This window comes from Electrophorus electricus, chromosome 4 (genome assembly GCF_041902795.1).
Source record: "Electrophorus electricus isolate QZ-2024a chromosome 4, ASM4190279v1, whole genome shotgun sequence".
Lineage (NCBI taxonomy): Eukaryota > Metazoa > Chordata > Actinopteri > Gymnotiformes > Gymnotidae > Electrophorus > Electrophorus electricus.
The window spans coordinates 3,664,534-3,687,214 of record NC_137500.1 but is presented as its reverse complement, the minus strand read 5'-3'; the positions used below and the strand labels follow the sequence as shown (position 1 = coordinate 3,687,214).

The 22,681-nt window shown below is 41.3% G+C and overlaps 1 protein-coding gene and 1 long non-coding RNA gene across 4 annotated transcripts; both read left to right on the top strand.

Moving 5' to 3' along the window:
• The first annotated feature begins 1,448 nt into the window (after positions 1 to 1,448).
• Positions 1,449 to 9,849, top strand: kras (v-Ki-ras2 Kirsten rat sarcoma viral oncogene homolog). 3 transcript variants are annotated; one of them, XM_081711858.1, is made up of 6 exons: positions 1,449 to 1,801; positions 2,580 to 2,617; positions 3,306 to 3,423; positions 3,965 to 4,143; positions 4,401 to 4,560; positions 7,225 to 7,675. In XM_081711858.1, the coding sequence occupies exons 3-6, from the start codon at positions 3,313 to 3,315 to the stop codon at positions 7,342 to 7,344; spliced, it is 570 nt and encodes a 189-aa protein (XP_081567984.1). In that variant the 5' UTR covers positions 1,449 to 1,801; positions 2,580 to 2,617; positions 3,306 to 3,312; the 3' UTR covers positions 7,345 to 7,675. The 3 variants fall into 3 exon arrangements, with proteins under 3 accessions (XP_081567984.1, XP_081567983.1, XP_026883538.1); XM_081711857.1 differs by lacking the exon at positions 2,580 to 2,617 and having other exon boundaries at positions 1,450 to 1,801; positions 7,225 to 7,673; XM_027027737.3 differs by lacking the exons at positions 2,580 to 2,617; positions 7,225 to 7,675 and adding an exon at positions 7,701 to 9,849 and having other exon boundaries at positions 1,454 to 1,801.
• An 8,560-nt stretch (positions 9,850 to 18,409) lies between these two features.
• Positions 18,410 to 22,426, top strand: LOC113588516 (uncharacterized). Its single transcript, XR_003411858.3, has 3 exons — positions 18,410 to 18,631; positions 18,732 to 18,783; positions 21,386 to 22,426. It is a non-coding gene; the product is annotated as an uncharacterized LOC113588516 (long non-coding RNA).
• The last annotated feature ends 255 nt before the right edge of the window (positions 22,427 to 22,681 follow it).

The window sequence follows — 22,681 nt, the reverse complement described above, 5'->3', positions numbered from 1 at the left end:
TTAACCATGTCTCATGAGCAGATCAGTCAAAAACGCATCTACAGGCATATGCTAAAAAAATCCGGTTTTCACCAGTCTCACCTATTACAGATAATGTCATCTTTATGCACTAAGGTCCCTTTCATGAATGATGTCATTTAAGACCTGCTTTACACTACATTATGAACATCATAGGCCACTTATTCAGTGTAATAGAAAACTGAGATTTACAGTGGCACTTGTATTGGTGGATCTGGTTCAGTCTACCCATTATTAAGAAAGACCAATAGTTATAAAATTAAAAGCCAAACAAACACACACAAACGAGAATTCTATGAAGTTTAAGAGAAGCACAACGAAGTGCCTTTTCAGCAGCTATGTTCAAATTAATGCATCTACTGACACCTTGTGCCTTAGGGGAGAAGTGTCCTCTTCAAATGACATACTACTAAATGGGACTAAACAACAAACAACTTATTTTGAATATTTCTTACTACAGTACACTGGAGTTGTATAGACATACATAGATACATACATAAATACACCATATATATATATGTATGTGTGTGTATGTAACTGTATGTATGTGTGTGTATGTAACTGTAAATATGTCAGTTGTAAGCTGGAACTGTACATTGTGTACATACATATATACATATCCATATATACATTGTACATTGTGTATATAAACATATTATACATATATTGTACATACATTGTTAATATATTATTATATACTATTATATATATTATATATTATTACATACATTGTTAATATATTTTTGTATATATATATATATATATATATATATATATATATATATATATATATTTCCCTATGCACCCCTGCTTTTTTCCCCCCTCAGTTTGGACAGAGCACTCTCAAACCATTTTACTGCGAGTTACACTGTGTATGACTATGTATGTGATATATATATCCGTTATATTGATATATTTAGCCACTTCATTGTTGATGACGTGTGAACAGCAGACAAATGAGGAAATAAAAAAGAAAGAACAAACAAAAACAATCAAACAAACATAGAATAGAGAATATTTATTAATAAATAGTGTATGAGGGAAAGATTGTGTGTGTATATGTGCGTGTTTATCTTTCCTTTTTAAAGTTTAACAAAACGAAAGACGAGTTCACAGTTCACAGTTCATAGCAGAATTTACTTCCATGCTTCCGCACTTCTGTAAAGTGGTGTTCTTTCCATAGTTTGCGCAACTGGAAATAGCCAGTCTAGTAATTTTTAAAAAATTCGGACATCATCGGTCCAGCTAATAAACACGTAGGCGGAGCCTTGTTTCTTCATGAATATCGCTGATTCGTCCATTGTAAGTCGCGTACGTCTTCGCGCACTTATGACTGACGGAGAAATTACCCAATCACATCACTCCATGGGGCTGACGTCTCCCTAACCCGTTCCAGTTATATTTAGGGCCTATTTAAACAGAGTTGCAGTCAGCGCCCCGCCGCTTTCAATGGAGCTGAGCAGAAGCCGGCCACAATACAGAGCATTTAGGTTATCTTATAGGAGTCAAATCATTGTAATTAGCCTACTGTAGTATATAACACTAGCAACCTTTAAAAAAATATATATATATTACCGACTCCTAAATTGACAAACCCCCATTGCTCATCAACTCTCATTTAAGGGATCTGGAGTGGTTATATCCACAGTCGCCTGTACTCACCGATCATAATGAAAGATGCAAGCTGATGTCCGAAAGGAGGTCAACAGAGTCGTGTATTTAGACATCGTCCAGCTACTGCGAAGTGCCGAAACCCTCTGAAAACCTTTGCACTGTTCCCCGGGTAAGTGTTCTTCGCAATACCGCACCGCGTCGCCCATGTTTATGTGAAGACCCACCTCCGTCGAGGCCGAGGAGAGAGGGATAAAAGAAACGACCCATCGCGGAGAGATCGGGGGTTCTTAAATCACGAGTGGAACTGCAACTGTAAAACTGTGGGTCCAGTTTAAACGGGGAAAAATGGCTAGGTCGGGTCTAAGGGGCCTGTAGACTACGCTTGAGTTGACTTGGCCATTTCGTGGCTTGGACGCGGAACTTAAAACGCCAAAGGTAACAAAAAAAGGGCAGGTAGTTTTTACAGAAATGGTCTCAAATGTGGGAACTGGTGTCTTCAGCGCCACTGGTTGCTTTCGATAATCTGAAGACCAGTGAGCTGTTTTATTTCTTTTTCCCGGAGATACCTAAATAGTGGTGAAGAACGCCCCAGTCATGTTGGGCCCTGCAATGCAGACCTATGCGGTATGGCGGTGACTCCAAGCGCAAAACCAGCCCTGTCCATACCCAGGGATAGCAGTTGTCCTGGGTTTGCTGTCGATGTAATCGGTCGTTTTAGACCGCGAAAAGGCCAGAAAATTAGAGAAATTAATCGCGACGACTTGAAATGCATTATTTGCGAATGCGTTTTTGGAGCATTTTGTGTAGTTTTTGTGGCGCTGTTATGCACAAGTTCGTAATGACCCGTGGAGGCCTGCAAAGTGTTTCCGAAGTTGTGTTCAACGACTTTGAATCGTGAGCTACAGGATTCTGTGAGCAAAGTCTCTTTTTAAAAACTACTTTCACAGTTCTGTGGCATGTTTGCCATGAAGTTCTCCGTTACAAAGTATGTATCCCACTTTCTGTTGACTTGCAAAATGTTTATGTATGGACAGGATGGCTTCTCACATACAGATTAGTTTTACTGGTGAAGGAAATTACACGATGAGTGGTGTTAAGATAGTTAAAAGTATATATAACCATTTGCAGTCCAAGAATGTTCTTTATTTGCATACATGATACTAGCCCATCACATAGTCCCCTTTTCCCTTAACTTACAGTCTGAGCACAGTACCAGCCCAGCTGTAAAGACAGCCAGTTGTCCTACAGTGTGGTGTGAGTAGTTCTTAACTCCAGCCTTTTGTTTGTACTGGAGTGAATCACAAATAGTAAAAATTCAGTAAAAATCACTCACAGAGCAAAGTCTTCATTACTAATAGATTTAAATTAAAGTACTGTAATGCTGATTGCTGAAGCCATCCCATGGACACTTCCATGCCTGCTGTAGAAATGTAGGCTAAGTGTTCTCATCCTGCTCAGCTCAGCATATTATTAGTGTGTGATAGATAAGACAAAAGAGAGATCTAGTTAGAGACAATCGCTGTAGCTTATCTTTAGAGTGAGCACAACGGTCTCTTGCCAACCACTGGTAATAACTTGTGTAATAGGCTTGGGCTGGAAGCAGACAAGTGAGATTGCGTTATACTAGCATTACTGACATTGCTGACTAGTTTTCTGTTGTTTGTTTGCCTCAGGTGAAGGATGACCGAGTATAAGTTGGTGGTGGTGGGCGCTGGTGGTGTGGGGAAGAGTGCACTCACCATCCAGCTCATCCAGAACCACTTTGTGGACGAATACGACCCCACCATAGAGGTACAGTGCGCGTGGATCTTGGGAAGACGGACCTTTTCCATGCCCTCTTTCCCTCTCTTGAGCAAAGGCGTGAAACCCGTCCACGTGCCACTTTCCAGATGAAAAAGTAGTAGTGTTTAAAAGCACAGTGTGAGCTGGTTTTTCTGGTTTCAGGTTGTTAACTTCCTGATCTACACCTAACTATGTAACAGCACACGTGTCTGCAATAAATGTAGATTAAATAATTGAGATTAAATCGTTCTGCATTATCATATGAGCCTTAGAAGTCCAACAACCTCAGATGAATCTTTATAGCCATTTCTTTATTGTGAATGTATGGCTGCTATATACCGTGTCTTGGGTATATTTGTGTGAGATGCTGTTCACGTGCACACATGGGTGAGTGTTGGCGTGTTATGAATAGGGCACATTTTTCATTGTTATTTTCAGTTAGGGTGGGGATAAGTGACATGTCAGAAGTGATGTTGATGAGTGTGATGGACTTGTGGTGAAATGGCTGTTGCTGTGTTTTAATTGAATCTCAATCTGCACACACCTGTAGGACTCGTACAGGAAGCAGGTGGTGATTGACGGGGAGACATGTCTGCTGGACATCCTGGACACAGCAGGTCAGGAGGAGTACAGCGCCATGAGAGACCAGTACATGAGGACGGGGGAGGGCTTCCTCTGTGTCTTCGCCATCAATAACACCAAGTCCTTCGAGGACATTCACCACTACAGGTGAGGAGAGTTGGGGAACAATAGAATGCTGGACCACATGCAGACACATTCATCTGCTTTCCCATGACCCCTCTCTCTACTGGCTAATAGGAGAAAACTGATTAGCAGCTTCTCTCTCTGGGCAACCCCCTTATTTAGCCTCCTAATGTGTTATTTATTATTGTGTGTGTGTGTGTGTGTGTGTGTGTGTGTGTGTGTGTGTGTGTGTGTGTGTGTGTGTGTGTGTGTGTGTGTGTGTGTGTGTGTGTGTGTGGCAGAGAACAGATTAAGAGAGTGAAGGATTCTGAGGATGTTCCCATGGTGCTTGTGGGGAATAAGTGTGACCTGCCGTCCCGTACAGTAGACACCAAGCAGGCTCAGGATCTCGCACGCAGCTATGGAATCCCCTTCATCGAAACGTCGGCAAAGACGAGACAGGTACACAGAACTGCGGCACTGCCTTGCACTGATGTCTGCACAATGCCTTGCAGTGGGACGATATCTGCAAAGGGTCGTTTACTGAAACAATAAAAAAGTGCTAATTTTGCAGTAGCCTTTTGCTTAATTCATTTTTTGAACTGTGAGATTGAAACTGAACTGAGGTATTTCTCAGCACTGCTGTTTAACACAGGATGTGAGGAGACTGAGGATCATTCAGAACTAGAACTAGTCAGGTGTGGCATTACATTTTATTATATTAATCATATCAGTTATTTATATTGAAATAAATTTGTCTGCAGACCTGCAAAGTAAATATTATTTCAAACATAAGCCTGGAGTCTTGCATGACAGACACACTAGTTAGGATTATCTAAAATTATCTAAAATAATGGACAGATTTGACATCGAATGGCTCCTGTTTCTACAGGGGCGTTACAGAGGATGCACTTCTGTACATCTCCTGTGACTGGAATGCTCTTAGAATAGTCTGAATGCCTCAAAGTTTGCGTTTCTTCATTGTTTATGATGGATATTAAGCTTGAACATCTTACATGTAGGAGGTTTTAGGACTTATATTAGAGCTGCAGTGGGAGAGTTCGAATTCCTGGGGATCTTGGAAATGCCATATCTTCCTGTTGAGTATTCTGACAAATAACTTTATCTGTTTTTTTTTTTTTTTTTACTGGTCTGACAGTAACAGGCATAATTACTGGAACATCCACATCTTGGTTAATTACAGACCATGATAAATACTTGACTTGATCTTTTTAACTTTGCAGCTGTAGTTGGTCGATTAAGCCTTTACATTCTTAGCATTTGGAATTAATGGTGGTGATGCAGAATCATGCACCATTTTAAGATTTTAACCGACTTAAAATGTTTATATTGTTCTGATGAATTGAGAAGGACTAAGAAACTTTCAGGCGCTGTATAAATCCCACGTGTGTGTGTGTGTGTGTGTGTGTGTGTGTGTGTGTGTGTGTGTGTGTGTGTGTGTGTGTGTGTGTGTGTGTGTGTGTGTGTGTGTGTGTGTGTGTGTGTGTGTAACCACAATATATTATACACACACTACACTGGTCAGCAGTAAATGTAAAGGACTTAACATCTTGATAGCAGAAACCTCAGGACACCTTCAGGGGTCTTGTGGATTCTGTGTCACGATGGATCAGAGCTGGTTTTGTGGCACAAAGGAGACCTTCACAATATTAGGCTGACGAGTGAATGTTGATTTCCTGTACAGCGGCTATCCCTGTCAATTTTAAACGTTGATATAAACATTTTAAGCGTTTAAAATGTTATATGCAATGAATATTTCTGCAGAAGACGGTGATTAATAACTGATTGATTTCACGTGTGGCTTACATATGTGTGTTTGGACGCTGGCTGGTTGGACTCTTAATGTGGCGCAGAGTCGAACACTGATTTTTTTCAGCGCATTCTTTCAATGGGAATCTTTGGTATGGCCGTGTCTGTTCTCTTCTTTGCATTTATAACAGCAGGGATACTCAGCTGACTCCCCTGAGGGCTGTAAAGTCTATAAGTGTTTGTTCCAGTCATGCACTTTATATTCCTTCATATTTCCTCCTATTTATAGTCTAGACATTTTTTTTTTCAGTCTCAAAGCGCATAAAAATGGAAGGAATCAGTTCTTTTGGGGGCATGTCGCCGTGCCTGAGGCCACGGCAACTCGCGCTGGAATCGCTGCTCTCCCTACATGGACCTCGGTGCTTGCACATGTTTAAAATAACATGTTTGCTCCAGTCTTTATGCTTTTCCTTCATAAATGATTCATGTTTTTCATTTTGAGACTCAACACCTGATTTCAAGAGTTCTATTTGCTTCTGTTAAGATAGCTCACTGGTGAAATTGGGAAGTATTGTGTGGGGACTGAATACTTTTAGACACTTAGGCCCTCTTTGAGTACCCCTGTCTGGAATTTGATCATCTAATGAGAAAACCGTACGGTGTGGAACGTTCTTGTAAAAGTGCTAATCAGTAAGTGGATTTAGGCAGGGAAGGTGGTGCAGAGGTGCACTGCTGTGTTGGGGAGTCTGATGTGCCTTTGTGACAGGCCCTCTCTGTGTGTCTCTGCAGTGCTCAAATCACAACTCCTTATGGTGCTGGGGACATCATACAAACTACTGATTCAGTTGCTTCCAGCCTCTCTGCTCTTGGTCAAGGCTGCATGTGCTAGTCTCAAATTGTCTCCAAAAATGCCCTCTGCTGCCTCCTTAGCCCAACTTATGATTATCCCAATTAATTTGGTCTTGGTCTGTGTTCTGCTTGTGTGTAAACCTGCTTGAAAATGTGCTCACCATTTGGATATGCATGAGTTATCCATGATGTACCTAAAGTTTCAGCCATTAAGATGAATTTGTCTATTGCTCAGCAGAAACACAGCTCAGTTGTTTAAATGGGTTTTTCAGTGACTTTAATTTACTTCTCAAGAAGTGGAAATATTTAAGCCTCTTTTACTTCTAGCTTACCCTGGAAATAAAACAAAATTACAACAGACACTATAGATAATTCCCTTTGCTAACAGCATTTTTCTTACTGGAACATAGATAAACCAGTCAGTTCTGCCATGTGCACTGCACTGTCCTTCTGTAACAGAGCCCATGCGACCCCTAACGTTGAAGGGAGTTGTGTTTTGCACTACAGAGAGTGGAGGATGCCTTTTACACACTGGTCCGGGAGATCAGGCAGTACCGGCTGAAAAAACTCAGCAAAGAAGAAAAGACACCACGCTGCATCAAGCTTAAAAAATGTATTGTGATGTGAGAGGGGTAAGTTTGGGCTGAGCAGGCACTCTCTCAACCCACCCTGGGCTACATTGGCCACTGGCCGCTGCCGTGTCACACCACGCTTCAGCCGATCGGCTGGGCTGGGCCGGGTAGAATGTGCCTAGTGAGCTGGTCTGATATGAGTGCTGCTCATTCACATTTTAGTAGTGAAGGTTGAGTTATGTAGGGAAGCTGCTTCTATATCAGCGTTGATGGGCAGTTTCCTTGCACTGAGAGGAATGCCTCCTCTAGTGCCACAGTTGTCTTTATTATTCTCTCAGTGAGATTGGTGCCAACACTAGATGATTCCGTGTCTGCCACATGTATGTTTACGTTATTTTCTTTGTTTTTAAGGGTGTCGATGATGCCTTTTATACGTTAGTCCGGGAAATCCGAAAGCACAAGGAGAAGATGAGCAAGGAGGGCAAGAAGAAGAAAAAGAAGTCCAAGACGAAATGTGTATTAATGTGAATCATGCCTCCATTTCAGTATCGACGTCGAACAGCTGAAATTAAAGAACTGCATTTTGTACATTACACTAAATTATTAGCCCTATTTTTTTCTTCATTTTCTTTCTTACAAACGAATAAGCTTTCCCCCCCCCTTGTCTAGTGCCAGTTGCTCCAGAGTGTTGGTCCTACATTAACTTATACTGTGGGAACCTCTGATTTTATTTTATTGGTAGACTTTTCTCTAAAATGTGTGTGTGTGTGTGGGCCTGAATTTTCCAGATGCACCTAGTTTCAAAGCTTTTATTAACGAAAGAATACAACTTTGTTTGGCTGATGGGAATTAAACTGTAACGTATAACGGTAGCAAGGAAATGTGGCAGTTTTCTACATGTCCGTCTAATGATGGTTTTACAGACGGTCTTGTTCCTTATCCCCCTTTTTAAAACTGTACTTTAATGTATCTTAGAACTGTTCAATGAAAGCTGACGGGCTGTATAATGCATAAAGGAAGATATCAGGTGCTAGATAACACCCTAATGTAGGACCAACACTGTTTGGGGCAAGTTTTGATATCTCCTCTACTGTGCAACTGAAGATTTAAAGTACCTGTTTAGGGATGTCACGTATTTATATTGACCTGCATGTAAATTTCCATTCTAGTCCATTTACAAGTTCACTTCTAACCCTTTCATGTGTATGGTTGGTGATCTCTTGGCCCTTTTTTTAATTTGCATGCCTTTTTTTTGCCGCAAGTTCCTAGGAAGCACAAAGAAACGTTAAAATACCATCTTACACGCTCCCTCTTACCAGCGGTTGCATATTTCCATGTAGTGTGTCCTTAACATGGAAACGTCATGTTTTTCCACAGTGTTCTGGTTAATTTGCGGATCTGGTTTTCATATTGATCTGAGACTGACAGTAATGTCTGCAGCGAAGGGCAAAAGGGTAGAGTAAAAATCAATTGAAATAATTGGCATCTTGGTCTTTCTATTAAAGATTGAGGTTATATCATTTGTAATGAAATTTAAGACCTTTAGAGGCCTTATAGTGTTCTTCACCTGGAAGTAGAGGTAATTTCTGTTCTGTAAGGTATTAATAAGATTTTCCCTCCCGTGCCCCGGCAAACAGCCATTGTATCGGTTCTTTTCTTTTCATTCTGAGAAGGGTAATTTAAGGGGAGAAAATATAGGCAACCAACCACTTGTAATGAATTATGAATATCTGTCTACTGATGCAAATGTAAACGTAGGGGGAAGAAAGACAAACAGACCAACCAAATGCCTTGTCTTAAATTGCTGCCAGAGCAATGTACACTGGCGTTAGGAAGAGGCACGGTTCTCAGCAGCTCTGTCTGCCTATTGTTTCTGCCATCAGCTGCGTGTTTGTTTGAGACTGAGCAGTAGTATGGTGGAATGGGTGAAGGGTCCAGTGTGGTGTGGCTTTTTCTAGAGTCTTTCCAGAAATTATTCTGCCCGACTGCCTTTCGTCGTTCATTTGATTCTGGACTGATTCTAATGTGAAAAAGAATTGCAATACTTACCTTACAAATGATGACATTTCATAGGGGACGAAACAAAACAAACGCGTCTTTTTTTTTTTGTTTGTTTCTTAAGTCTTTAATCATTGCTTCTTCTTTTTTTTTAATGATTATTATTATACCCATTGTGAGTGAAATGCTCTGATTTATTGCTTGTGCTACATCTTAAGGAGGATGACAAACAAGAATCAGGATACTTGTTGTTATGCAATGTTAATCCAGGTAAAGGGTATTTTAAGATGTTTTGTTACCAATCTCCCTTTAAAATAAGGTGACAATATCACTCTAATCAAATTAGCAGTAGAGTGTCTTTGGCAATGTTTGAGCTCGCACTCTCTTTCTTCTCTTGTTTTGAGCGTGCCAATAGCAGAAGTTCTTAAATTGTTCACGTATACCTGGAGTGTATTTTAACAACCTTTGTACAGTTGTGATACTGAAAGATGTGTATTTTGTAAATTGTGCTTCACTTTGTTTGTTGAAATGATTTGTCACTTTAATAGAGTTGAAAGAGGCACTCTCTGTGTAAGTGACTTGTGTGCTGTGCGTGTGTAAGTGAGATCATGTTTCTAATCCCATAATGAAATGTTATGGATCCCAAATCAGTCTGTCCCCCTGTTGATTAAGTTAACCCTTATACTGTTTTTAGTGGTGAAGCAATTATAACCAAATACAAAGTAAGTTTATTTCCTCTTATATTTGGTAATTTTAGTTTAACTACCACTATTGTTCTTGTTAAAGTGGTTAATGACTAATACAGTTCAAATAGCCTGCTGGTTTAGACTGTGGCAAGTGTGTCCAAATTTTATTTTTTCAGTTTATACGCAAACCTGCGTTTCTCAATATTCCCGTTGCAGTCCAGCAGAGAGCACTGTTCTCCCATATTCCGATAACCACGTCATCTTTTAGAACGATATGCTCTCTCCTCCATGGAATTAACTATGCACACTTCGAAAATTTCCTGATTTAATCTGTGGCATTGTATCATTCCTCAAAGGTTGGAGGCCTAATTAAATTTACCGTATGAAATTAAATTCAGTGCTTGTATTGGATTTAGGGGCCATCTTTATATGTGGAGGAGAGATTACTGATACAACGGACATTACTGAAGATTAGTCTAGCATCAGGTAAAGGGACATTATATTCCATATGAGTCCATTCCATCTTTTTGCCATTAATAACAGGTTCAGCAAAAATACATTATAATCTCCAGTTCAGTTACACCTAATCCATAATAGGCTCCCCCCCAACCCCCTTATTATCCAGCATTAATAGCTGGATACACCTCAAAAGGTAATGACGAACATGTTTAAACTAATGAGGAAATGTCGACTAACTTTTACAGGAACCGTTTTGTTTTACAGCTCCTACACTTGGTATAAGTGGGTTACATGTTACAGGCAAAATGAGGCATGACCGCAATCTAGATACCATTTGGCTTTAAAACAGCAAAAAAGAAAAAATTCCACTGGGTTAGAATTGAGGTATGCTGGCATATGAGCAACAGCAACTTTGTGCACGGATCAGCCGCGCTACATAAATGTTTGTCTGCATTGACAGCTATATTGATACTAAGTTTTCCTGTTTTGTTGTAAGATGGTGCGACACGTCAGTGATGAAGGCCTGTGGCCACATTTATTTCAGCTTCTCTCTGCCCTTCATCTTAGCGGGGCTTGCGTTTAATAAACAAATGAGTTTTGGAGTACTGTAAACTCCCCGGTAGCGTTTCCTCGATTATCATATAAACGAGGCTTCGTGGATAAACTCTCTCACACATCCCTCGTTAACCTTTACTGGGAACAATGGCTGGCCCTTCCTGCCAACGAGAGGAGAAAAACACAGAGAAAGGCAGCCACAGGCAGATAGAGGGTGATCCATTCAATTATGCAGAGATGGGCTTTCTCGCTGCTCTGTGCGCTCGGGTCCTGGCGCGAGCGAACGGTAAGGCTAATAGAAGCCTGTGCAGTCAGTGCAAATCCTACCGGTCCCCTGAGGCCAGCTTAGGCCAGACTCTGTCAATCAAACTCGGTCCAGTGCTGTAATCTGGGGATGGCACTCAGGAGCCTGCAGGTCTGATAACACCCATTCGCTCCTTCCCCCACACACACACGCCCTGAAACCAATCCCTACTCTCATTGCCTCTGGTGGGCAGAGAGAGGGTAGAAACGACAAATGTTCAAAAATTGATTATAGCTAGACTCACAGCAGCCATATAACTAAAACACAGAAGCACTCTCAACTCAAACTGTCAAATGTTCTGTCTCGCTCTCTCTTCTCATCCAAATCTTGACCTTGTTAGTGGAGGAAGACTAAATGTTCAGACACTAATGAGCTATGCTTTTCTTCCCCTCCGAGCAGCTAAAGGTAGACCCCAACTCTCCTGGCCAGTAATGAGAAGACTTTCTGGAAGTTCTGAGTAATGCTGGAAGGGCTGTAGAAAGAAACACTAGCAATATAGGGTAGGCAGTAAAAATACTCTATAGAAATATCTGTATGCTATCATTACATTTACACCATTTGACAGGCACTCTTATCTAGTGCAACTTATATATTTATCAGCATGACAGTACATCTGCTTGCTGGGAATTGAAAGCATGATGTTGGAATTGCCAGTAGCTTATTCTACCTGCCCCAGCAGGTGCGCTGTAGTAGCGTTACATTTTGGTACTGGTTTATGAGCTGAGAGAAAATACATTGTGGACATGTTGCGCAATTAGTGTCCAGTTCTTATAGATATTCTTAAGCATTACATTTTTGTTTATTATCCCAAATGTCGACATGGTGAATGCAGCTTCCTCCACAGTGCTGGTGATGATGGTGATGTGGCTGAAACTTGAGAGAGATTATGCTTCCCCTTATATGCATTCATGTCATGAGTTTAAAGTGGTGACTGTTGTCAAACAGGATTAATGTTCAAGCTGAATTAAACAGCCTGTCACAACAAGAGAGCTCATTCCCACCCACTACTCTGTACTCCGAGGAGCCCCTGATTCTTAGCTAACCGGAATAATTGATGAGTGTGTTCTTGCTGGTGGCGTTCCTGCTTTGAACCTTGTTACTTTGTTTGTCCGTTTAGCTTGGAGGCTTAGGGGAAGTCATGACTAAGGAGGCATTTATCTGCGTGAGGGCGTGCATATGCATGTGCATGTGCACATGCGCCTTGGTAAGGTGCTCACCTGTGCCTCTTCCTGTTACGCCAAGCCGTCTCAGATGGGTGATGCGGAACAGATTCATCCCAGGCAGCAGGCAGGACAGCCAGCCTGTTATTACCCCATCCATCACACTCACTGCATCAGACCAGTGCTCCTCAACTCCCGAACTGCCTTACGCCATGCTGGCCAGCAAATTTACATCCTACTGCTTACACACAAACACAGAGCCAAGGGCCATCCAGCCCCCAGGCAACAGAGGGATAATCATCAGATCCTGAGTAAGTCAGGCTGTTTCCTCCTCATGCGCTCTCTCTCTCTCTCTCTCTCTCTCTCTCTCTCTCTCTCTGTTTCTTTGTTAGACACTTTCTCTCTCTCTGTCTCGGTCTGTATCTCTCTGTCTCTCTGGCCGGGCAGTAGTGTTGTGGAATCGTGTAAATTGGATCAGCTCATCCTCACCTTGTGCTGTTGTGTTGCCTGCATCGTCTGCAATCAAATGTTGGTGTGCAGGGGTGCACAAACGTAGCTGTACGACAGAATGGCTGTCGTTTGACATTCCATTGGAAATTGTGGTTTTATTTATTAAGACATGCATCGAATATGAATTTACGTGAGCCAATATTTGCACCAACTGATTGTCATGTTAGGATGAGCAAAATATTATGTTTAAAAATATTTGTTATTGGATAATGGCAATAATAATAATAACAAACAACAACAACAATAATAATAATTCAAGACATTTGAAGTCTTAAATACTTATTTAACAAAAACAAAACACACATTTAAAAAAATAACAAAATAACACACATCAAAAGAATGTAATTAAAAGAGGGTCATTTTTCTCCTGGAGATGTTGCAGTCATTTCAGGGTTTAAACTATCCTGGTGTATAAAAGATTGGTTCCTTGCTATTCAAAACAGCATTCTGTTATGTAGAATATGACCCAACAAAAGAGGTTTCAGTGGAACCTAGAAGAAGCTGTTCAAGACTTAATGGTATTAGAAAAGAATTTATAGTGACTTTGGCCTTTCTTATTGCATGGTCAGGGAGCAAATTTGCCAGTGCAATAACCCAGTAGTTGCTACTCTGCTTATAGGAGTAGATGACTATGTTGTGGAATCAAGTGAAAAAGGTTCCTAGCATGACAGACAGAGATCTCAGACATGCCATCTATGTACATGAGTAACTCAGAAGAAAAGCCCAGAGCTAGAGTAGCATTCACCAGAATGGTACCATAGAGGAAGACGAGAAGAGAAGAGAACTGAACCGAACCGAACCTAACAATGCCCATCTAATGTTTGCGAAAGTCCACCTAGATGTTCAACATCAGTGGCAGCTGAGACAAATGTTCAGATTTTTGGTAAATGTACATATTAGCATTATACACCCTGCATAAACACTGCTTACAGATATCAAATAGTGCATATCACCAAGGATCAAAACCTCATTATAACTGGGAAGCACATTGGTGGAAATAAAGCAGTGTTTTGTGGCTCTTGAGAGACCAATCAATTCCAAGCAGTATGAGGTACTTACTGTGGGAGGTCCGAGGGTGTGCCTGTGATCTAAAAGTCAAAAGAGTCTGGGTCATGCAGCATGACAACAACCTCGAATACAGGAGCACATCTACAAATTGGCAGAAACAGAGGAACTTCAGCCCTGCCCTCATCCCCATCAAAATGCTGTGGCATCATCTAATACAGGCTGTTCCCAGCAAGACACACAGTATTACATAACTGCAACAGTTTTGTGGAGAAGAATACACTGACATGCCTTTTAACTACTGTACAGGACTTATTGCAGCAGCAGCAGCTATAGAACGTGCTTGATTAAAGTAAACCAGATAAGATTATTTACAATATTTAAAACTTCACATATTTTCTTTATTCTGCAACCTTGATTGCTGTAATAATTTGGTTATAGACGATATACTGTATGATCAGGTTTTAGGTGCCATTCATGCAGATTTTTTTCTTGCATGTGTACATAATCAAATAAGAAAATGAATTCTACTTTCTTGCATTCATTTATCAGAAATACCAATGTTGGTATATTCAGGCAATATGTCATTTTAAAATTGATGTACGAAACTAAAATTTCATATAAGCTAATATATATATATATATATATATATATATATATATATATATATATATATATATATATATATATATATATATAAAATGTATGAATGCAACAGCTGATTCACTCATGAATCTGTACAAAACATTGTTTCGGAGGCAGACAGACAGGTGATTTAGATTCGGTCTTTCTTAACGTCATGTCATGGCTTAGTAGCAATAACCTGTAAATATAGAATCCTATCATGCAGTAAATATATTGATTTATGTTATTCCAACATTTGCATAAACAGGCATTTGTTTGTCTGCTGAGAAGTGGACCTATAGAAGATTGGCCCAGTTAGAATATAGCTTAGCTGTGTTAATGTCACTCATTCTCCTCAGCGCCACTGACTAAATCTATAAATTAGAGGACTGAGGATGTTTACCCATGGCATGGCTGATAGGGATGGAGCGTGTGTGTGTGTGTGTGTGTGCCCATGGGAGAAAATGATGCTTTTAATGTGACCGACCGGCAGTGGAGTGGGGATGTTTGGGTAATGCTGGTTACCTTAGCGACAAAGCGAACAGCAAATATAGAAAAACCTGTTTTTGTTCTTTTGGAAAGCTTCTTTGCTCTTTAAGATGAGATTGCAGTTGTTTTGCTCAAAAATGGTCACTGAAGTGGTGTGTGTGTGTGTGTGTGTGTGTGTGTGTGTAGGAGCACAAGAAAAAAAAGAGAATAGGTCAGTTATGATAATGATCGTATTTCTAGATTCTTTTGAACTAGCAAAAAGTGGCAGAAAGATTGCAAAAATAATGACGCAAAAACATATTTTCTGAACATCTGTCTTAAAGTAAAAAAAAACTAGAATTCCAGCAGTGAGATCAGTAGAGTGCATTTGGTTCATGGTATGGAAAAAAGTGTTCAGATTTTCTTTGTAGGGTTTAAACATTGATTAAATATACATGAGCCACAGTGTTCTCCCACATTTACCTTATTCCATGTGAATCAAGATAAGACTGAGAAGTTGTGCATGTGTGTGTGTGTGCGTGCGTGCGTGTGTGTGTGTGTGTGTGTGTGTGCGTGTGTGTGTAGTCTCTTCCTCATTCAAGTCATGTCACAGGCCAGACACTCCATTGTCAAGAGACGCTTTCATCTGCTGACTTCAAATGTGGCTGTCATCCAGTCCAATTATACACAGAGAAATAGCTACTGTTACAGCTCAAGGATTGATTGAAGACAAAATAGAAAAGTGAAGAAAGTAATACCAATTCAGTGACACATATAGACACACACGTGCGCACACACACACGGATGAAAAAAAGCCTGCAAACGAATGTATGATTTGTTATAAGATTCACTGAATACCATGATTTTAGCCATTGTCTTGTATAAATGTTGGGACCCTCTACTCTTCACACCGTGTGTGCACATGAGCAGCTGAGAGCTGCCCTTCTCTCATCTCTGCAGGTGCCGGTCCAGTGAAATCCCCGAGGTGCTTCCGCACACTCATGCTCTTCCCTGAGCGCACCCGACACACACCTGCACCGCCACTTCAGCTGCTTCTCACAGAGCTGCTACACACACATCACTTATGTACTAGGCTCTAACTCTATTTTCCTCTCTCTCTCTCTCTCTCTCTCTCACCCTACCTCTGTACCACTCACCAGCTCTGCCTCGCTCCCATACGTGACGTACTGGGTTCTGTTCTTGAATTGCACACCATTCATGGTGCTAATCTACCTGGCCAGTTTCCAGCCTAATGCTGGTGCATTGTTACAGTGAAGGGCCAGCTAATCAAGGCACAAAAGACCTCATTATGGCTTATCTGTCTGCACGCTGGCAGACACCAGCATGGATGACTCATCTCGGTTCCACCAGTTTTTACTCACCAGAGCTGTGACACCTGTTGGGCCAAATTTCTAGTACATAGAGGTCGCCTGGCAGACGCCATCATTTTGATGTACATAGCAGCAATGACTGATATCAGTAAATGGACTTAACTAGGACAAAAAGACCGCGTCCTATGGTTGCAGTCTGTAAGATGGTGCGCTGGCTTGTGCTTTTGTGCTGTTGCTTCTTTAGGCATGGCTATGCTGACTACATTCCTCTGCTAGCCACCCCTACACTGGCATTGATTAAGTGCACATAGCCCATCTAGATGAGATGCACTTTTAGCTGGGTAATTGCTTTGCAACCTCCTCCCAGAGGCTGAGAGGCCCTATTCATCTTTATGGAACTGTGTTTTCATTGTATCATTTTGTAATATCTATTGGTTTGTGCTTGATTTGATTTTTCCTTTGTGGATGAAGAGCTAAGTGAATAGAAAAGATGTTTGTGTTTTTCACTAATGTACCAGTGCTGATGATTATGCAATTTTTATGCAGTGATTTGATTACAGTACAAGATTGAAAATAATAGTAGCTGTCTGTTAATTCACAATGTTTAATTGTATACACAGCTATTAAGTTCCTTGCTGCAATTTACTTAAAACACTGTCTGTCTGTCTCTCTCTCTCTCACACACACACACATACACACACACACACACACACACACACACACACACAGACAAACACATACTCTTTCTCTCTCTCTCTTTCTTGCTCTCTCAGAGACACACACACACACACACACACACACACACACACACACTTATACAAAAGAGGAAAAAGTGTCACTATGGAAACAAGAGGAGGAATTCTAAATGCAACCTCCTGAGAACCTCTAGTAGAGACAACAAAAAAGGAATCCATAGCTGTGAGTGTCACACTATGGCAGAGCCATTTATAACGTCACGCCCACTACTGTCGCTGCTCCTGTCAACATAAACACGCTGATAAAATCGGCTTATCTGACTGCCATCTCTGTCACTGCTTTCTGTTTTGCTCTCAGCAAATGTGGAGCATGTGAAACAGACATATGTGTAATCTATATGTGTGTGAGCAATACAGTGTTAGTTCATGAGCTTATGTACTGCATACATGCATACATTTATTTGTGGACCAGTTGGGTTCTTGTCCAGTGTATGTGTGTGTATATGTGTGTGTGTGTGTGTGTGTGTGTGTGTGTGTGTGTCGGTGGGTGGGTGTCTCATTGCTGTACATGTTACACCATTTTAGCAGGGGTAATCTATTTTAATAACAGCTGCCACAGTGTTACCTTACAGTGATAAATGAAAATCTAAATGATGGAGGACAGGAAATTCCTCTGGGAGGGAGAGGGGATAGAGATATGTGAGTATTGTGTGTGTGCGTGTGCGTGCACGTGTGTGTGTGTGTGTGCATGTGCGTGTCTGTGACTGTGTGTATGTGTCTGTATATCTGTTTATGTGTGCATTTGTGAACATGAGAGTGTATGGTCTCTGCTTCATGACTTAAAAAATCCTCCTTTTGTTATCTGTAAGAGACCCTCCCAGTACTTGATGGGCTCTGTCGTGTCTTTAACAGTCTCTTTCAGAACCATGGACAGCAGAGCTCTTCACTGGGCACTTACCATTCACTCTCTCTTAAGGCTTTGGCTCATATTATCGATCAACGGAGTCAATTTCAGAACCACTTCACCTGTACTAAGGTATTCCATAACATAATTAGGGCTTGTAAAAAGACTTTGTATGCGAAGTACGTTGTGCAAAATAAACGCTTTTGCAGAACATACACACAGTTCTCATTTTGTTCCCTGTGTATTCCATTCAGAACAGAAGGGCTTTCTACTCCATGGGGGGGGGGTAGTGGAAAAGGCAGTGAGGCACACAGGCAGGGAGGGAGGGTGGGAGAGAGAGAAAGAGAGAGAGAGAGAGAGATGGGAGGGAAAAACCTGCTCCGCTGTAAGGATGATGTCAGTCTCTGCAGCTGAGCCCCTATCTCGCTGAGCTGAGCTGAGGACTCACAAACTCATCCCCACGACTCAAAGAGAGAGTGAAAGAAAGAGTGTGTGCATGTGTCTGAGAGAGACAGAGAGAGAGAGAGAGTGTGTGTGTGTGTGTGTGTGTGTGTGTGTGTGTATGAAAATGAGGGACCAGACAAGGAGAGAAAGAGATTTGAGGAGGAAGGAGGCAGGACCCAGGTGCAGTAGACTTACACAGGTGAGCGTTCCATGCAGCTCTCATCCATACAAGCTTGTGGAATTCATTTCAAGCCCTGGTTGCATTTGTGTGAGTGATGTGAGTGATTTCATCTTTACAGGTTCAGAACTGACTTGAAATGCTGATGTGATTGCCATCACTATCTTCTGCAGGTAATATTTATAAATGCATTAATTTTGTACCTGCCTGCAATGTACTTGCAACTCGGTGCCCTTAGTGATGATAAACTGAAACCTATAGCTATCCTGCAGCTATTTTCTAGAGTCTGTAAAGAGAGCTTAACATGTAAAATACTGGCACACTGCACAGATATCATTGATTCTATATGCATTGGATCTGGGTGACACTGTTGAATATCTCAAGGCCTTGATTGTAAACCTGGGATTGCATTAGAAGGGGGTTTAGATGGGGTTAATGTGGCTTAGGGTCTTACCTTAAGCTACAATAAAGTGTATTAGAACATATCCTCTAGGTTACTTCAGCTGAAGACTTTTTGTTTGGAATTCAATGGCAAAACCATGAAAACGTCTAATTCAGATCTGGAAAGATAAATATAAAACTGTTTATTTTGGGTTTAAATGTATACTTAATATACTTGCTTAGATCATTTCTGTTTATAGAAGAAAAACTGGCAGCCGCTCATATTCCTAACATTGTTTAAATAACGAGGATGGAAACTCTGGTTAAAGCTACTTAATTAGTGAAGTATTTTGTTGATAAGTATGTGTAGTAACACCTGAGTCTTTCTTCATGGTGCCAGAGTGATGCTTTGTCTTGCTGATCTAGATAGATGATTTTGTTGCTTGTCAGTCAAAAATGTCTGTTTGTTTTTCCTGCTAACATTGCACATATATGCCTTAATACTTACTCAATTATTCATTGCTGTCAGTCTGTAACTGATGTAAGGCAGCATTAACCACCCCTGCGCAGTGAGATGTCTAGACTGAATCAGATCACTGTCATAATCAAAGCTGGGGTTTACCCATCAAATATGTCATGAGGATGTCATCGCCATAGGCCATTTCTTGCCAAGCAAAGCCACGCACAAACACACACACGCACGTACGCACACGCACACACACACACACACACACACACACACACACACACACACACACACACACACACACACACACACAGGCATACACACACGCACGCAAGCATGCACACACACACATACACACACACACGCACACACACGCACACACACACACACGCACACACACACACGCACACACACACACACAAACACACACACGCACGCAAGCATGCACACACACACACACACACACACACACACACACACACACACTCCTGCTGTGAATGCAAGACACATTGCTGCTATTCACATTAGGAGGAAAGGCCTTCAGGGCATGACAGTCAGGAAGAAGATGCATTGTGCAAAAGGCCTAATGGCTGCACTGTTTCGGGTTAGATCTATAAAAAATGTATGCATTATATATTGCCTGAAGACCTGGTTACTACAGTACTGACAACCCAGGAACAGCTTTCACAAAAACAGTGAATTGTAATTATAAATCTGGGTTAAACTTCAAACTTTTGGATCACAAATTTTGCGCATATGCCTCCATTAGTGTGCTTTTCAAATTGATAATTGAAAAAAGGACCACATACCTCAAAGACATGTGGAGAGAAATACTTGAACTATTCTCCCTTTGAGACAAGTTCTGGCCAGTTCGTTACTATCACTATTGATTACAGTTAGCTCTCTTTATATGAGCTAGGAAGCAACATAGATTTCCTTCTAAAAACAATTTAAGCTGTAGTCACAACCTATGTGGATTTAAATTTAGACACCTTAGATGATGGTGTTGGGGGCAGCACCTCATTACAGAGATGCTGTTCAGTGGTTGGGTTTCAATCACCTGAACCTCAGAGGGCAGACAGCCTGGCAGCGAATTGCTTTGTTTATATTTCTGCTTTGGAGAAGGCTCGATCATTTGCTTCTACCAGCAACATCAAATGAAAGCTTTCAAAGAACTCGACAATGCAGGTCCTCTATTTCTGCACATTTGACACTGATGAAGAAGACAAAAAAGCCACAGCTGAACTATGCCACTGTTTTTAATGATCACAGTGACTGACTTTCGATTCCCTGGTAGTAAAATGAATCAAGAGGGCGTTGTCTTACGAGCAAGCTGTATGACTGTGTTTCTGACAGGCTTTCAAAAAGAAGCAAACAGGGGAAAAGTGCAGTGTTTTAGTTTGGTGTATAATTCAAAGCTCTATACAGTCTCTCCAAGCTTTAATTAAACAGCAGAGATCGATTTGAATACACACTAGGTGTTCGGGCGACCGCGAGCTCTTGTGTACTCTTTACACCACTTAGCTTTTGTGTCTCTTTTAAAGGCTCCTTGTGAGGCAAACTCCACTAGGGAGCATAGCGGATCAGATAGGTACCGTGCGAAGCAGTGAAGAACCAACCTTTGATCGCAGATTCATATTTCAATCAGGCAATAGAAATAAAAGTCACTTTGATATTTTAGTGGTTTTTTTTTTTTTGGCCCAGACAGCCTTTCCAGAGCTGTTAGGAAGATCATGATCTCTCACAAGGGTCCACATGACTTTTTGTGGAGGATTACATAAATATGTGAAGTGCCATTGGTGCTATTTCTCTGCTAGCTTGGGTACAGACAGAACATCTGAACTCATGCTGATTTACTCAGTGCCATTTACACAATCTTCCTGCTTAAGTATTATCACCTTTCATGTGGCATGTTTTCCATTTTTCAGATAAGGGACCTCATTCCATCACCTCATCTGTAGCTGCTGCACCTGCGGATATGTGAGATGGTGGCCTGATATCCCTTCCCAAATGAATCCTAAAGAGGTGGCAAGATGATCCCCCTGCACCCCTGCTAAATAAAGCACCACATTACGCTCGGCCGTGTTGTGTTAGATGGAGCTGACAGCTTTTCCTGAACCAAATAGAACAACATCCATCACTTTCTCTTACTCCCCAACACTTCTCTCTCTCTCTCTCTCTCTCTCTCTCTCTCTCTCTCTCTCTCTCTCTCTCTGCCTTCCTCTCACTTTCTTTTTCATTTCTCTGCTCAGGACACTGGGACCTTTGTAATGGAACGTTTGGTTATTTTCGGTTTGCACGGAGCCAAACGCAGTGTTGTGCATTGATGGGGATGGTGTAGAGGCTGGTGACCGGGGCACGGGGGACATTCTGCTCCCTTCAGACCCCAGTCGTCTCTTTCTATCTCCTCGCAATCTGCGGACCTCCTTGAGTGGCAGTGTGGCAGGCGAGTGGCTGGGGAAAGTGATGCTATTTCAGGGCCAGCCACACTGATAATGTCACTCCACCTCAAAGAGCAAAGCAGGCCTGCTTCCCCAGAGATTTCCCTCTCAGATGATATGATCAGATCAGGCCTGACAATGAGCTATGCAATTACTTCTGCTACTACCATGTGACACACAAAGTGTGGCAGTGTGATAAGATAGTTTTTTTTATTTGATTGATTGGTAATCATTAATGCAAATTTGAAACTAAAATAACATGTCAATCTGTCATGAATCTTGGAGATTATTGCAGTTAATTGAGATTTAACGGACTTGATCTAATTGTAGGTGAGGTTTTCACAAAAGATTAAGGCTTGTCCTAGGCTACAATTTATTTTTCCAAGGCTAATCCAAAAGTAGGCTCAGGCTGTGTCCAGAATCTTGACCTTCAAATGTCATCAAGGTTTGACATTACTTGGCCTTCAAATGTGATGAAGCTTTGACATTTTCTCACCTGCATTAGGTGAGATCTTGTCCATTAAAATATCAGCAGTGTCATATTCCGGCATATTTGATGGCAGTTCAAAATGACAATGACTGGCCATTCTAGGTTGAAAAAAAAGTTGTCTTATTATTTTTGGAAAAAATGCACTTGAACGTAAATAAAATTTCTCCTTCTCGTGGATGCGATTGAAAAGCTGTCGTGTACGTGGCTAAAAACAGTAGTGACAACTTTGACATGTATTGCATCTGAGATGGTCTCTTCTTCCTTTTCTCAGACTGCCAGCTCTCATTCTACTG

What these genes read in the sequence shown, in the direction of transcription:
- kras (XM_081711858.1), top strand. Translation starts at nt 3,313, where the DNA reads ATGACCGAGTATAAGTTGGTGGTGGTGGGCGCTGGTGGTGTGGGGAAG. An exon ending in GAGGACATTCACCACTACAG is followed by an intron (nt 4,144 to 4,400) that starts GTGAGGAGAGTT and finishes TGTGTGTGGCAG; the next exon opens with AGAACAGATTAAGAGAGTGA. An exon ending in CGTCGGCAAAGACGAGACAG is followed by an intron (nt 4,561 to 7,224) that starts GTACACAGAACT and finishes TTTGCACTACAG; the next exon opens with AGAGTGGAGGATGCCTTTTA.